Source organism: Salmo salar, chromosome ssa20 (genome assembly GCF_905237065.1).
Source record: "Salmo salar chromosome ssa20, Ssal_v3.1, whole genome shotgun sequence".
In the NCBI taxonomy this organism is placed as follows: Eukaryota; Metazoa; Chordata; class Actinopteri; order Salmoniformes; family Salmonidae; genus Salmo; species Salmo salar.
This window is the reverse complement of record NC_059461.1, coordinates 28,406,382-28,424,092: the sequence shown is the minus strand read 5'-3', so window position 1 is coordinate 28,424,092 and position 17,711 is coordinate 28,406,382. Positions and strand designations below refer to the sequence as shown.

At 43.3% G+C, this 17,711-nt stretch overlaps 1 protein-coding gene across 7 annotated transcripts; it reads left to right on the top strand.

Moving 5' to 3' along the window:
* Window positions 1-3,527: 3,527 nt before the first annotated feature.
* On the top strand, window positions 3,528-15,984 carry LOC106580328 (RNA-binding protein EWS). Of its 7 annotated transcripts, none has more exons than XM_014161217.2 (17): window positions 3,528-3,696; window positions 4,448-4,484; window positions 4,646-4,697; window positions 4,885-5,017; window positions 5,155-5,169; window positions 5,679-5,874; window positions 6,311-6,582; window positions 6,710-6,875; window positions 9,514-9,551; window positions 10,960-10,992; window positions 11,191-11,306; window positions 12,330-12,459; window positions 12,627-12,746; window positions 12,867-12,999; window positions 13,095-13,180; window positions 13,693-13,945; window positions 15,606-15,984. In XM_014161217.2, exons 1-17 carry the CDS (start codon window positions 3,681-3,683, stop codon window positions 15,640-15,642), a joined length of 1,833 nt encoding a protein of 610 aa, XP_014016692.1. In that variant the 5' UTR covers window positions 3,528-3,680; the 3' UTR covers window positions 15,643-15,984. The 7 variants fall into 7 exon arrangements, with proteins under 7 accessions (XP_014016692.1, XP_014016693.1, XP_014016691.1 ...); XM_014161218.2 differs by having other exon boundaries at window positions 4,882-5,017; window positions 6,317-6,582; XM_014161216.2 differs by having other exon boundaries at window positions 4,882-5,017.
* The last annotated feature ends 1,727 nt before the right edge of the window (window positions 15,985-17,711 follow it).

Sequence of the window (17,711 nt, the reverse complement as noted above, 5' to 3'; positions counted from 1 at the left end):
AAAGGATATTCAGTTATCATTACAATATATTTGTAATGGGATGTAATTGTAAATCAAAATGACTGTAAGTGGTTTTCTTACTACTCTCACCTTTTTAGAATATTGACATTTTGAGAGTGTCCCAGTATGCCAATAGCCTAACGTTACTGTCAAACTGGGACAGCCTGTTACTGTCAAACTGGAACACTCCTCTGGGCCATTTTAATGCAGAAAAAATATTTTGGGGAATTATGAAATAAATGTTCTCTTAACAGAAATCCATTTTCTAAATAGGATAAAATGTTAAATTTCATATTCCTAAAATCTGCTATCAGCTAGCTTGCTAGAAAAAGCTAGCACAGCTACATTTTACTCACCAACATATTATCTCGCCAACATAAAGAAATCCTAGCTAGCTATATTCCTAACTTGTACCCCCGCACATTGACTAAGTACCGTTACCCCCTGTATATAGCGTCATTATTGTTATTTTAATTTGTTACTTTTTTGTATTTTAAGGTTTTACTAGTTTATTTAGTAAATATTTGCTTAACTCTTATTTTTCTTAAAACTGCATTGTTGGTTAAGGGCTTGTAAGTAAACATTTCACAGTAAGGTCTACACCTGTTGTATTCGCCGCATGTGACAATTACATTTAGATTTTATTTTATTTTGGTTCATAACCATACATGTTTATTTTGCTGTATTTGACTCTGGTGACAATAAAACAGTCATTGAAATTGTTGAGGGGTAAGGTGTTTCTGGTTTCATTCTACTAAATGTCCATTAGAGTGTATTATTGAGAATGTTGAGCAGATAGGCCCAGATTAAGTTAATTTTGTTTTATTTAAAGGCTATATAATTACATATAGGCTATATCATATAATTATAATAAAGTGTGATCATAATGATACATGATGATTCTTAATGTTCCACCAAAATACATAAACTTAAATTATGTATTAAAACATTTTTTTATCAGTTGTTTTGAACGCAGCATTATGCAGAAAAGTGTAGTTTTATTGTCTTTTTACTTTACGTTTTGTACACCAGCTTCAAACAACTGAAAATACAATATTTTTGAATATGTAAAATATATTTCACCTGGGTTTAGATCTATAGAGGCTGCTGAGGGGAGGATGGCTTTTAATAATGTCTGGAACAGAGCGAATGTAATGGCATCAAACCTTGTGTTTGATGTATTTGATACCATTCCACTGATTCCGCTCCAGCCATTACCACTAGCCCGTCCTTCCAAAATAAGGTGCCACCAACTTCCTGTGATTTAGATGGTACAATGATTCTCTACACTACACTTGCTTATTTTCACACATAAACTGAAATTTGTATTGGTCATATGCGCCAAATACAACAGGTGTAGACCTTACTGTGAAATGCTTACTGACAAGCCCTTAACCAACAATAAAGTTTTAAGAAAAATAAGAGTTAAGAAAATATTTACGAAATAAACTGAAGTAAAATTTGTTTTAAAGGTAAATATAAAATAACAATAACGAGGCTATATACAGGGGGTACACATTAATCAATGTGCGGGGGTACACATTAGTCAGAAGCCATGGATTACAGGCAACATCCTCACTGAGCTAAAGGGTAGAGCTGCCGCTTTCAAGGAGCGGGACTCTAACCCTGAAGCTTATACGAAATCCCGCTGTGCTCTCCGATGAACCATCAAACAGGCAAAGCGTCAAAATAGGACTAAGATTGAATTGTACTACACCGGCTCCGACGCTCTTCGGATGTGGCAGGGCTTGCAAACTATTACAGACTACAAAGGGAATCACAGCTGCGAGCTGCCCAGTGACATGAGCTTACCAGATGAGCTAAATTACTTATATGCTTGCTTCGAGGCAAGTAACACTGAAACATGCATGAGCGCATCAGCTGTTCCAGATGACTGTGTGATCACGCTCTCCAAAGCCGATATGAGTAAGACCTTTAAACAGGTCAACATTCACAAGGCCGCAGGGCCAGACGGATTACCAGGACGTGTACTCCGAGCATGCGCTGACCAACTGGCAAGTGTCTTCACTGATATTTTCAACCTCTCCCTGACTGAGTCTGTAATATCAACATGTTTCAAGCAGACCACCATAGTCCCTGTGCCCAAGAACACAAAGGTAACCTCCCTAAATGACTACCGACCCGTAGCACTCACGTCTGTAGCCATGAAGTGCTTTGAAAGGCTGGTCATGGCTCACATCAACACCATTATCCCAGAAACCCTAGACCCATTCCAATTTGCATACTGCCCCACAGATCCACAGATGATGCAATCTCTATTGCACTCAAAACGGCCCTTTCCCACATGGACAAAAGGAAAACCTATGTGAGAATGCTATTCATTGACTACAGCTCAACGTTCAACTCCATAGTGCCCTCAAAGCTCATCACTCAGTTAAGGACCCTAGGACTAAACACATCCCTCTGCAACTGGATCCTGGACTTCCTGACAGGCCACATTCAGGTGGTAAGGGTAGGTAACAACACATCCACCACGCTGATCCTCAACACGGGGGCCCCTCAGGGGTGCATGCTCAGTCCCCTCCTGTACTCTCTGTTCACTCATGACTGCATGGCCAGGCACGACTCCAACACCATCATCAAGTTTGCCGATGACACAACAGTGGTAGGCCTGATCACCAACAACGATGAGACAGCCTATAGGGAGGAGGTCAGAGACCTGGCCGTGTGGTGCCAGGACAACAACTTCTTCCACAACGTGATCAAGACAAAAGAGATGATTGTGGACTACGGGAAAAGGAGGACCGAGCACGCCCCCATTCTCATTGACGGGGCTGAAATGGAGCAGGTTGAGAGCTTCAAGTTCCTTGGTGTCCACATCACCAACAAATTATCATGGTCCATACACACTAAGACAGTCGTGAAGAGGGCACGAGAAAGCCTATTCCCCCTCAGGAGACTGAAAAGATTTGGCATGGGTTCTCAAGGCACTGGGCTGTAGTGCCTTGCGGTCGGAGGCCGAGCAGTTGCCATACCAGGCAGTGATGCAACCAGTCACAATGCTCCCAATGGCGCAGCTGTAGAACCTTTTGAGGATCTGAGGACCCATGCCAAATCTTTTCAGTCTCCTGAGGGGGAATAGGCTTTGTCGTGCCCTCTTCACGACTGTCTTAGTGTGTTTGGACCATGATAATTTGTTGGTGATGTGGACACCAAGGAACTTGAAGCTCTCAACCTGCTCCACTACAGCCCCATCAATGAGAATGGGGAAATGCTTGGCCCTCCTCTTTTTAAATGTTACCTTTATTTAACTAGGCAAGTCAGTTAAGAACAAATTCTTATTTACAATGATGGCCTACCCCGACCAAACCTGGATGACGCTGGGCCAATTGTGGGCCGCCCTATGGGACTCCCAATCACGGCCGGATGTGATTCAGCCTGGATTCGAACCAGGAACTGTAGTGATGCAATCCACGATCATCTGATTTGTCTTGATCACCTCCTTTGTCTTGATCACGTTGAGGGCGAACTAATAGAATTTTTAGCAACCACATAGTGCGTTTTTAAAGTAACGGTTAGGGCTAGGTAAGGGTTATTGTTAAGATTAGGGTTTAGGGTATCCGTAGTATCCAGGATAGCGCTTACCGAACATCTTTGCCAGAGAGGCTCGTCTACTTTTACGCGCATGCGCCATTATCTGACTAAACGAAGAAACGAAGATGGCGTCAGCTCCTGGTGGGTTTCGTTAACGGTCTTTTATTTTCTAATTTTGCACAAATGCATTACTTATTGTTGCATATCGAAAGAAAGTTATATGTAATTCTGCATAGTTACATCAATTGTATTATCCAACATTCAAATCTAATGCGAACGTTTAAATCTGTACACTAGTCGGTAGCTAGCTAAGCTAGCTAACGTTAGTAGTTAGCCAGCCGAATTGACCAGTTTGGTGAATTGACCAGTTTACTACTGTAGTTAGCTTAGGTAGAATCTAGGGGAGTAGGCCCTAACTAGCCACGATGCCGGGCGAAGGGAACAAATTCACCACACACGTTTATCTACTTTGTTAATTCGTGCCTGTGCGTATGCAATTCCGTTGGTCATGCGGCCTTGCTAATCTAGCCACACGTCGTTTCTTTGTCTGCCAATTGAAACGTGAGGCTAGTTTAAAAAAAACAAAAGTTTGCTAACGTTAGCTACCGTAGTTATGCAAGCAAAGGCGGGATGTCCTCCACTACACAACGCCGGAAATCGGCCTCTAGTCGGACCTTGCATAGAGGGAATAGCAGTTGTGCTTTGCCTATTTTCAAGGTCCATTGAATTTGAAATACTTTCCATTGTGTGCTGTTGTTGGCAATGACAAATGTTTACACAATATTATTGTCGAGCAGTTCCATCTCACTAGTCCCAAACTGAATTTGATACTAGGACTGTTGCTGAAAGTTAGGCCTAGGCTTGTCATTTATTTTGTTATTTTCTTTTAAAGATTACAGTTCCTACAACCAGGCCAGTGCCCAGCAGGGGTAAGTCTTTCTACATGGGTATTGTGCTACCATGATATGACTATTCAAATCAATGCAGTGGGATGGGTGTTTTGTGTAATTAGGTAAATTCATTATGATTTATTAAGACGCCAACATCAGAGATGGGTACTGAATGATTGAATGATCTTGTGTCCCTGCAGGTATGGATCCTATGCGGCTCAGCCCTCACAGGCCTATGGACAGTCTGCCCAGGTGAGTTTTATTAGAAGTAATTTATAAATTATTCAAACTGGAATAATGGTCACTGACCCACATTATGCCCAGATCTCATTACATGTTTTCATACAGCTTGATCTAAAGCGCAGGAAAACTTGTACCTTGGGAAAGCAGACTTATTCTTTTATAGACTAATAGCTTATGGCCTTTTCTATTTCAGCAGGGTTATAGCCAGCAAGCATATGGGTCCTATGCCCAACCAGCTGCAGCTGAGACTGGTTACCCTCAGGCAGCACCCTCTGCTGGCGGCTATACACAGCAGCAGTATGGTTCCTCCTATGGGCAACCAGCATCAGGTCAGTTCCAGAGAGACCAAAATGTTTGGTCAACTGTATTTTTTGGGGGACGGGAGTGAGAATTGTCCATCAAATGCCTCTAACCATTGACCTCATGTAATGTGAACATTTTCTCCTCTATTGCTATCATGTTCCAGCTGGGAGTAAAACAGGTTTGACACAGATTCCCTTTCATGCATCTCCATCCATTTCATGGCATTTAGGCTAAGTCTTCAATGCCTTGATGGAGTGATCCATATAATATACTGTATTTAAAATCATATGTAGTAGACTATAGTATTGTGAGTAGACTAGATGAACCCTGGACATGCTAGATTTCTTAGACATTGTATGTACTCATCCTGAATCATGATTGTGACAGACATGATAGTGATACAAGACGATAATCCCTTCATAATATTATCTAACACTTATTCTAATACTCTTAATCAAACAATGGTATTCTTCTGTGCCATAATATTCTTCATCAGTTTGCCTCACGGGCACTTTTGTTTTTGAAGTCCTGAGTATAGAGGGATCCAAATAAGCAACAGATTGCTTCATTCATTTGGGTAGTTCAGCCTCTGGGCTAAAATCCCAACGGTGTGTACCTGGAATTATCCATCTAAAGCGTTTTGGTTTTAGTTTAAGTTTAACTAAAACATCTCCTCTTTGTCCACAGCTGGGTACCCTGCTGCCCAGCCCAGTGCCCATGGCTACTCCCAGCCCGCCGCGGGTTATGGAGCCAGTGGATATGAGAGCGCTGCTGCTGCTGCTCCCGCTGCCTCTCAGCCAACCTATGCATCCCAGCCAGGCTATGCAGCCCAGTCTGCCTACGCTGGCTACAGCCAGCAGCCTGCCTCCACTGCACCTCAGAGGTAGGCTAACTAGTGTTATATTAAGACCTGAGGGTATACTACAAAGCAGGATCAAGGAGTTAGCCATCTAACTTGCCCAAATATTCTTAACTTTATGTAAAATAAAAAAAGTTGCGTTTGAAATGGGTATGGTCTAATTGATTGAACAAACTAAAAGACATCTAAGTTTAGCTATTTTAATTCATCATAAAATCAGTAGTTATTTCTGGTTGCTTATCAAAGTTAGCTGGCTAACGGATTGATTTTGCTTTGTAGTATATCCATCTGGGTGTAATGGAGGTCGTTGTGCAGTGGATGTTACACATATTTTGTTAATGATTGTTCACAGTAGAAGACAAGTTGCAGCTGTCAACCTATAAGAACCATCTACTGTGTAGAGATAGTTATGTAGCGCTCTTTGACCCGTTCGATCCCTGCCTGTCCCTAATCACTTTAGTTACAGTGCCAGCAGCCAGCCCGCTGGCTACAGCCAGAGCAGCTACTCTCAGCCAGGGGGATATGCCACACCGCAGAGTGGGTACCAGGCCCAGCAGGGAGGCTATGGACAGCAGCAGAGTGGATACCAGCAGCAGCAGCCCCCACCGCAGCAACAGGCTCCTGCTGCAGGCTATCCCCCTCAGGCCTCGGGCTCCTATGGGCAGCCTGCAGCCAGCCAGTATGGACAACAGAGTGGACCTCAAAGTGGTTACAACCAGTCAAGCCATTACAGTAAGAGCATCAGTCTCCTGCTATTTCAACACCCACACCATCATTGCAATATGCCTACCTGCTATTTATTGTCATAGTCATGTGATGTCCCCTCCTTTTCCCCTAACCTTGTTATGCTATTCTGTAGATAACTATGGGCAGGAGGGCAGAGGCAGCTCTGGCTACTCTGGTTCTGAGCCTGCTGGGTTCCCAGGGTCAGGGGAGAGCCGTGGGCCTCCCAGGGATGGCTATGACAGGGGCGGCATGATGCACGGTGGCCGGGGCCGTGGGGGCATGGGCCGTGGAGGCATGGGGTAAGTGACTCTCCTTATTGCTTAACTTAACCTCCATCCACTCTTACAAGTGCTGCGTCAAGGCTGAGCAGGGCTGAGTCTGAAGTTCCCTAAAACATAAGTGGGCCCCCGAGATATAACCCTATAAAAGGATGACAGACAACAAATCTATTAGTGGGGAAAGTCAAACTGTTCACCTTTGTGTAAAATTAAAGATCTAATGCCTACAGAAAGTTAGATGAAGGGACCCTCCATAAATGGGTACTAACTCTCAGCCCTGCCATAGTGGCCAAAGGTAAGAAGGGAATATGTTTTCATGAATCAAAGAGTTGGGACTGACGTGTGAACAGAGAGCTGGACTCGTAAACTATTCAATCGCATATCCTTTGTTGCGGTACCGCAGCATATCATCCATAGTATTGATTATGGTAAATCTATTCACAAGGCTTCACAGGGTCACTGCTGTGGGCACACCTCACCTTCTAAAATTATTGCTTTGATGTTAAATACATTTTAAGATGGTTTAAGAAGGTATCATTTTCAGGGGTATTTAATCCATCCTCTGGTTTTCCTTTTAAAAAGCTGATCCAGAAGGTACAGTATTTCAGAGTATGCACTATGGAAGTTGAGTTAAATTAACTGATAATTTTAGGTTTTGGCTTGTGTTGACTATTGTTTATATAAAGGTATTATTTCACATTAATCTATGACTTGCTTCTTCAAACCACAAAGTTATTATCTTTAAGCTAGCAAACCTTTGCAATAAAATACAATCCTTTTTTACATTGGTGTTGGGAGGTGTGCCCCTTTCTGTCCAATGAGGTAATTTCTGGACAACATTTCTGGCCATTTAAGGGATGATTTTTGGCTCATGACCTGCGGGGAAGGTCTTTTAAAATAACTTTTTGTTTAATAAGCAAGATGCATTGATTACTTATTCTAAGGAATTTTTTTGCATATTAAGTTGAGGTCAATGCACATTTTGAGGTTTTTTGTTGTTGGGAAAACCGATAAAAAAAAAACATTTCTTTAGGGCACATCCATGCAGAACTAAAGTTATCCCCCTTATAGGTTGTTGGTACCGTACTTGCCACCTGTAGCCTTTCATGTTTGGTTAAAGCTTTCTCGGCATTATGATAGGACCTCGAGAGTTTGTCGATGTTGATTCCATTGAGTATTAGACAGCTCAAGGTAATATTCCTGTAACAAAAAACCAGGATCACATGTTCACTAGGTCACACCAGACTCCTATCGTGTTCAGTTGTGTTTTGCCCTAGGCTTATATTACATTAATAGGTTATTCAGTACATGGCTGTGTGCCCTGAAAGGATAATCAAAGTGAATAATACTGCTCTGCCAACAGCACAATATTTGATTAATTACATATGTCACATTTTTTACCTCAATTAGATGTTATTGAATTAGTCCTGTTTTTAAAGTTGAAAGTATATATCACAACCCTAGCTCTCAGCTGACGTTGGTTAAAGTAGTCTAGAAATGTAGCGTTTGTCATCCATATGTTACTCATTCATTTACTTTCACACAGGATACTTTTTTTGTTCAAAATGTTTTGGGTCCGGTTTCCCAGACTCAGATTCAGCCTAGTCTCCTGAAAAGAATGCTGAGAATGCTTTTTAGCCTTTGGACTAGGCTTAATCTGTCTGGAAAACCACCCCCTTATGTGTGTTTTTGAAATGTGTTTTGGATTACAAATGTTTTGTTTAATCAAATGAACACCTTTTTTAACATGCTTTGTCACATTTACGCTACAGGTAACACAGTGAGAGCCATGTAAACCCAGCTATATTCTATAAAGTGCCTGTACTCACTAAAGAGCCAGCATCTTAAACAGCAAAGGGGGTTAAACCACAGAGATTTGGGTTCTGCCTTAAATCCAAGAGATGAGGATGGTGCTGTCTAAAGCGTGCTGGGAAACTCAAATTATAATTGTTCTATACAAATGTAACTTATTACTTTTACATCTTAACATTGTAACTTGGTCAAATTAAATTCTGTATTTATTAGAATTGTGTAACTTCAAATCATCTTTGTAAAATGTACATGGATGTTTTTTCTTTTCTTTTTTCTCCCCCAAAAGGTGGCTATCACCTGTTTGTAATATTTCAGATCCATTGCATTTGACAACTTAAATAAAATAAAATAAAATGTTTTACTTGTATAGCTGGTTGCTTCAACTGTAAAGTGGACATAATGCATAATCCACATATTTAACTGTAAATGTAAGTTCTCTCCTAAGCATTGTATTATCTCCAGGCTAGACATTTAGCCTTTATTTGTCTACATATGGAATGCATCTGAAATCGTTTTCCTTTGTAACAAATACCTGGGATTCTGTCCCATATTTCCCAAACATAACATATTTAGCACCCCATGGCTACCTCCAAACTAGCCAGTATCTGCTATTGAATGCTGTCATTAAGAAGCCATTTAGTAAAGGAATCATGCCACGTAGTTGCTGTTAATACCTTAATTCCCAATTAACTGGATTGCATAGACTGTATAGGCATGTTGGGGGGTTGTTAAATGAGCTAGTCAGAACTGTGTCCGTCAACCTCCCCAAACGAGCCACGAGGCTCCAGACATGGAAGTGGCTGTTAAAAGGGAAATCGCCTTCATATCTCCATTTATTCCCCCATAGCGTCGCCGGAGACAGAGGTGGCTTCAATAAGCCTGGTGGTAAGTTAACGAGTATTACACTGGCTAGTCCACTCCAGACCTTTACCTACTAGAGCATGTACGCTCTGAGCATTTACCTAGGCCCTTACATTACATTGGTGTGTGTGTGTGTGTAGCGTTTTTTGGGTAGCCAAATATCTATATAGGTGGCTATTAGGATGGATGGATGGAAATAGAGGGGGATCCAGTTTAAAATCTCTGAGACATCTGTTTGGAAAAGGGTACTTTTAACTAATTTTGGTTTATCACTCACTGCTTAAGGTAACCTTGAAAAACAAGGTACTTATTTTACAATGACAAGTTAATGACAAATGCCTGCTGCTAAGAAACGTGTCGGGTTTTGAAAAATGGTTTTGCATTTACAATTTCATGGAGCAAACTCCTGGTATTTTTTTGGGACTGTGGTGGCATAAGAACTTTTCTTATGGCACACATTTTTATACGGAAGGGTCTGAGGTTTTATTTTTACATCATCAATATACACTCAGTTGCCAGTTTATTAGGTACACCCATCTAGTACGGACCCCCCTTTGCCTCCAGAAATGCCTGAATTCTTTGGGGCAGGGAAACATTGCTCAGTATCAAGGGACCTAATGTGTGCCAGGAAAACATTCACGACAACTGGCACAAGCATGCACTGTTGACAGCAGGCAGGCTGGGGCCATGGACTCATGTTGATTACACAAAATCCTGACTGCCGATAGCATGATGCAGCAGGAACTGGGTTTGGTCAGACCTGGCAATGTGTGGTCGTGTGCTGCTATAGCCCAGCCATGACAAGGACTCACTAGTTGTGTGTTCCAAGATGCCGTTCTGCACACCACTGTTGTACTTCGTTGTTATTTGCCTGTTTGTGGCATGCCTGTCAGCTTGCATGATTCTTGCCATTCTCCTTCGACCTCAACGAGCTGTTTTCGCTCACGTGACTGCCGCCAATGTCTTTATTTGTCGTACCATTCTCGGTAAACCCTAGACAGTCGTGCGTGAAAAGGCCAATACGCCGGCCGTTTCTGAGATACCGGTGCACCTGGCACCTACGATCATACCACGGTCAGTCTCTTAGGTCACTCGTTTTGCCCATTTCTAACGTTCAATCAAGCAGAAACTGAATTCCTCTTTGCCTGTCTGCTTTATATAGCAAGCTACGGCCACGTGACTCACTGTCTGTAGGAGCGAACCATTTTTGTGAATGGGGTGGACTCCTAATATACTGGTTACTGAGTGTCTTCCACTTAAGAGGGAAACATGGTTTACCACAGTACCATTTTCAATTTTCCCAAATGTCTGACACCTGTGTTTTTGGAGGAGTGTGTCTGGGTTGTCACTTAATTCTCTTCAGCAGTGGACTTGGGTGGCACAAACTGACTTTTCTTTGCCTTTTCTCTCTACCTTGCCTGGTGGACAACAGGACCCATGAACAACGGGGCAGAGCGTGACATGGGTAAGTAGACACCAACTGACCATCAAACTTTCAGCGTTTTAGCTTACTGATTTGGCAGTATTGCATCCACCTGAAAGCCTTTGTTGCGTTCATCTTGAAGTGTCTTTGCTTAATGGCGTATGCTATGAATCTGACATGAAGGACAGTTTAGTGGCAGTGTTTTCAGGCTTGTTTTAAACAGAAGTTCTGTCTGTTCAGGGCGCCCTGAGGAGCAGGATGACTCTGAGAACAGCACCATCTACATCACAGGACTCACGGAAAGCGCAACTCTGGAGGAGATGGCTGTTTTCTTCAAACACCCTGGACCTATAAGGGTGAGGATATGCTCTGAAACGAAATAATTACAATTTAAACCTGTATTAGGTCTCATACATTCCATTTGTTTCCCTGTATTCATCTAGCAGCGGTGTACCGCAACTGCTAAATTGTTGCCACAAAAATGTATTTTTCAAATTCAAAATTGTTCGCATAGTCAACTTATACACACACTTACCCCACCAGACATGCCACCAGGGGTCTTTTCAGTCCCCAGGTCCGGAACAAATTCAATGAAACGTATAGTATTATACAGAGCCATGAGTGCATAGAATTGTTTTCCAGCTTATATATCGCAAGTGAACAGCAAACCTGGTTTCAAAAAACAAATGGCGCAACGCCGCACAATGCCTCTCTCCCATACTTGTTGTGTGTAAGTACAGTATGTACACACTACATGTTAATGTTTTTAAATGTTTGTAAATTCTTCTGTCTAATGTCTTTTCGTTATGTGTTCAGACCCCAGTAAGACTAGATGTCGCAAATGGATCCTAATAAATCAAAACCACATTTGTTATTTTTTTATGAAAGACATAATTTGGGATGGAAAAACACTTAGTGTATACTAGAATTAAGATTACTGACGCAAGGTACATGCCCGGGGGCCCAGATTGGGGTCCCCATTGGATGTTTTATAATATTTAAGCAAAATGCATAGAATTGTAGGAAATTAGCTTTCATACTACAGAATTCTCAGCTCCATGGAGAAATGTATAGAACTGCAGGAAATTGTCTGAGAAAAGGCACATTTCTCTCGGCTGCCAATTCCGGACAGATTCAAGCTGTGCCCTCTCCCTTTCGCGACCGTTGCCACCACGGCATAAATAAATAGGGGAAACACTGCATTCCTTTAGTCTTTCCCAAATAATGTTTTTATATATGGCCACTGCTAATCTCTTGTATTGTTCTCATTTTAATTGGAGGATTGAACAGTTTAGAAATGATATAAAAAATACAACTGCAGATAGCTGTCAATGGTGTGGTTTGACTTTTGAGTGATTCATTCCCCTGTTATTGTTCAGATGAACCGGAGGTTGGGCAAGCCTGCCATCAACATCTACACAGACAATGATTCAGGGAAGCCTAAGGGAGACGCCACTCTGTCCTACGAGGAGCCCCTCTGTGCCAAAGCTGCTGTGGAGTACTTCGATGGTTGGTCTCACTGGCCCTGTTAAACCTACATCAGCCTACTCTCTGATGCTACCCTTGAACTGTCCAGATGAATGCATAAATGTACTTTAGAATACAAGAAATGACCAGTAACTCAAGCCTCTCCATTTCTATTTATTCCTGTTTCTTTCTTTTCGTGATCTCCACAGGGAAAGAGTACCAGGGCAAGAGGCTGAAGGTGTCCATGGCTCGCCGTAAGCCCATGATGGGTGGGATGAGAGGGGGCATGCCCATGAGGGGTGACATGATGGGCCGTGGAGGACCTGGAGGTAAATGTACAACTTTATTTTGTGAGACTTACATTTTCAGGTTTGAACAAGAAGGTATTGTCCCACGTTGCCATGACCATTAAGTGAAATACTGAAACGACCTCTGGTGTGTGGTGTTAGGCATGATGGGCCGTGGAGGGGAGCGTGGAGGTTTTGTCCCACGAGGAGGACCACGTGGCATGGGCAGAGGTGGGCCAGGGGGCCCAGGTGGCAACATACAGCAGAGAGCTGGAGACTGGGAGTGCCCCAGCCAGTAAGTACCTCAAGAAAAATGTATTTTCCCTTTCCCCTTTTTTAAATGCATAGTTTGTGTATAATGTGTACTGACTGAATGGTTGTCTTTCTCAGGGGCTGTGGCAACCAGAACTTTTCCTGGAGGATGGAGTGTAACCAGTGCAAAGCTCCCAAACCAGAGGGCTTTGGGCCCCCTTCAGGTACGGCTCTCACCGGCACAGCAGCGCTATTGTCAGGGCCTGATTCATAACTCTAGACAGGAATCATTAAGTGTTATTTGAGCAACAAGGGCTGATTTACCTTCCCTATTTCATATATCTTAATGCTTGAAATGTAAACAGCCAAATCAAACCGGTTTTATCACCTTGACTTCGGGGTTCATGCTTAGCGTTTGTACTTGATTAGTGTCAACTCTGGGGAAACATGAAATCATCCATGTGCAGCAGTCAACTTACTGTAATGAAACGCTTTGGCATTGGAGGGCTTGTTCTGTGTTCACTTGGAATGCCACTTATGTTTAGTCATATTTCCCTCCCTGTGAAGTACTCCGTGATATGAAGTTCAGTTGTCTTTGGACGTTTGGAATTTCCTGGTACTATATTACCAGCAGCCTAAATTATATCAACAGCGATCTACACTGTGTAGCATACAATGTATGTCTACAATAGTCTGTGGTGGCAAGCTAAACTGGGCCTTGTGTGGTTTTGTTCAGGTGGTGAGCGAGGCAGGGGTGGCATGGGGATGCGTGGGGGCAGAGGGATGGACCGTGGCGGACCAGGAGGGCCCGGTGGTCCTGGCGGCTTCCGTGGAGGATGGGGAGGTGACCGTGGCGGTGGCTTCAGAGGGCGAGGTGGAATGGACCGAGGGGGATTCCGAGGGGGTAGCAGGGGAGGACCACCGATGGACAGAGGAAGAGGAATGGGGAGAGGAGGAATGGGGGGGCCCCCAGGCAAGATGGATATGAGGTAAGGGGATATGTTGGACTGCTTTCATCATACACTGTTCAAAAAAATAAAGGGAACACTTAAACAACACAATGTAACTCCAAGTCAATCACACTTCTGTGAAATCAAACTGTCCACTTAGGAAGCAACACTGATTGACAATACATTTCACATGCTGTTGTGCAAATGGAATAGACAACAGGTGGAAATTATAGGCAATTAGCAAGACACTCACAATAAAGGAGTGGTTCTGCAGGTGGTGACCACAGACCACTTTTCAGTTCCTATGCTTCCTGGCTGATGTTTTGGTCACTTTTGAATGCTGGCGGTGCTTTCACTCTAGTGGTAGCATGAGATGGAGTCTACAACCCACACAAGTGGCTCAGGTAGTGCAGCTCATCCAGGATGGCACATCAATGCGAGCTGTGGCAAGAAGGTTTGCTGTGTCTGACAGTGTATTGTCCAGAGCATGGAGGCGCTACCAAGAGACAGGCCAGTACATCAGGAGACGTGGAGGAGGCCGTAGGAGGGCAACAACCCAGCAGCAGGACCGCTACCTCCGCCTTTGTGCAAGGAGGAGCACTGCCAGAGCCCTGCAAAATGACCTCCAGCAGGCCACAAATGTGCATGTGTCTGCTCAAACAGTCAGAAACAGACTCCATGAGGGTGGTATGAGGGCCCGACATCCACAGGTGGGGGTTGTGCTTACAGCCCAACACCGTGCAGGACGTTTGGCATTTGCCAGAGAACACCAAGATTGGCAAATTCGCCACTGGCGCCCTGTGCTCTTCACAGATGAAAGCAGGTTCACACTGAGCACATGTGACAGACGTGACAGAGTCTGGAGACGCCGTGGAGAACGTTCTGCTGCCTGCAACATCCTCCAGCATGACCGGTTTGGCGGTGGGTCAGTCATGGTGTGGGGTGGCATTTCTTTGGGGGGCCGCACAGCCCTCCATGTGTTCGCCAGAGGTAGCCTGACTGCCATTAGGTACCGAGATGAGATCCTCAGACCCCTTGTGAGACCATATGCTGGTGCGGTTGGCCCTAGGTTCCTCCTAATGCAAGACAATGCTAGACCTCATGTGGCTAGAGTGTGTCAGCAGTTCCTGCAAGAGGAAGGCATTGATGCTATGGACTGGCCCGCCCGTTCCCCAGACCTGAATCCAGTTGAGCACATCTGGGACATCATGTCTCGCTCCATCCACCAACGCCACGTTGCACCACAGACTGTCCAGGAGTTGGCGGATGCTTTAGTCCAGGTCTGGGAGGAGATCCCTCAGGAGACCATCCGCCACCTCATCAGGAGCATGCCCAGGTGTTGTAGGGAGGTCATACAGGCACATGGAGGCCACACACATTACTGAGCCTCATTTTGACTTGTTTTAAGGACATTACATCAAAGTTGGATCAGCCTGTAGTGTGGTTTTCCACTTTAATTTTGAGTGTGACTCCAAATCCAGACCTCCATGGGTTGATAAATTGGATTTCCGTTGATTATTTTTGTGTGATTTTGTTGTCGGCACATTCAACTATGTAAAGGAAAAAGTATTTAAGATTATTTCATTCATTCAGATCTAGGATGTGTTATTTTAGTGTTCCCTTTATTTTCTTGAGCAGTGTATTATTTGCTTACTTAATGCATGTTTGTTAGACACTAAATTGTTTTTTCCTCTCATAGGGACCATCGCCAGGAACGCAGAGACCGACCCTACTAAAATAAAGCAATTAAAATGTTCCATCTGACGCAGGATTAGATTTTTAAAATGAAAATTTTAATTTATGATTCCATATTATAAATGGTTATAGAACTGCTTTTGAAATACTCTGCGGTTTCATTCAACTCCTAGTTAAACGTTTTATGTTTTTTAGTTTTGTTTACCCTTGGTTCAGTTATTTTGACTTGTGCACATTTATTTTTGCATTTCTTAGATGTACAGACTGATTTTTTTGGACAGTGTATTGTAAAACATGACACGTTTCTTTTTTAAAAATTGTAATTGCTTTTCCTTCCCACAGTTGTGTAATGAACAATTTTGAAAATAAAATTTCCACTCCTATTTGATGCTAATAGAAGTTAAGATCCATTGCTGTTATGAGGCATTGTGATTGGTTGACTGTTTGCATTTAGAGTTAACTCTGTTCTCGAAGGGTAGGAAAACTAGGAACTATATACAATATTTGACAGCTCTGCTCCTTCAGCAGGTTTCTCTTAATGAATTGTCCACAAGGAGGCACTATGTAGTCTGCAGCAATACCAGCAGGATGGATGCATCCATTTTCCCAAGAACTTTGCTAAAGCTATAGAGGACTTCTCTAAGCCACAAAGGATATATAACTGTGGTCTGTGACACTTCATGTTACGTTTGGTGGTCCCGTGTGGCTCAGTTGGTAGAGCATGGTGTTTGCAGCGCCAGGGTTGTGGGTTCGATTCCCACGGGGGACCAGTACGGAAGAAAATGTATGAAATGTATGCATTCACTACTGTAAGTCGCTCTGGATAAGAGCGTCTGCTAAATGACTAAAATGTAAAATATAGACGTTTGTAATCATATACAGTGCATTCGGAAAGTATTTGGACCCCTTTCCTTTCTCCATATTTATGACTTAACAGCCTTATTCTAAAATGGATTAAATAAAATAAAATCATCTGTACAGAATACCAATAACCCATAAGGACAAAGCAAAAAAAGATTTCTAGAAAATGCTAACTTATTACAAAAAAACAAATCCTTATTTACATAAGAATTCAAGTATGGGACTTGAAATTGAGATCAGGTTCATCCTGTTTCCATTGATTATCCTTGGTGTTTCTACAACTTTATTGGAGTCCCACCTGTGGTAAATTCAATAGATTGGACATGATTTGAAAAAGCACACACACCTGTCTACATAAGGTCCCACTGTTGACTGCTTGTCAGATCAAAAACCAAACCATTAGGTCAAAGGAATTGTCTGTAGACCTCTGAGACAGGATTGTGTCGAGGGACAGGTCTGGGGAAGGGTACCAAAAAATGTCTGCAGCATTGAAGGTCCCCAAGAACACAGTGGCCTCCATTCTTAAATGTAAGAAGTTTGGAACCACCAAGACTCTTCCTAGAGCTGGCCGCCTGGCAAAACTGAGCAATCGGGGGAGAAGGGCCTTGGTCAGGGAGGTGACCAAGAACCTGATGGTCACTGACAAAGCGCCAGAGTTCTTCTGTGGAGATGGTTGTCTTTCTGGAAGGTTCTCCCATCTCAGCAGCACTCCACCAATCAGGCCTTTATGGTAGAGTGGCCAGACGCAAGCCACTCCTCAGTAAAAGGCACATGACAGCCCGCTTGGAGTTTGCCAAAAGCCACCTAAAGGACTCAGACCATGAGAAACATGATTCTCTGGTCTGATGAAACCAAGATTGAACTCTGGCCTGAATGCCAAGCATTACATCTGGAGGAAACCTGGCACCATCCCTACGGTGAAGCATGGTAATGGCAGCATCATGCTGTGGGGATGTTTTTCAGAGGCAGGGACTGGGAGACTAGCCAGGATCGAGGGAAAGATGAACAGAGCAAAGTACAGAGACACCTTTGATTAAAACCTGCTTCAGAGCGCTCAGGACCTTAGACTGGACAACGACCCTAAGCACACAGCCAAGACAACACAGGAGTGACTTTGGGACAAGTCTCAATGTCCTTGAGTGGGCCAGCCTGAGTCCGGACTTCAACCTGATCGAACATCTCTGGAGTGACCTGAAAATAGAAGTGCAGCGACGCTCCCCATCCAACCTGACAGCTTGAGAGGATCTGC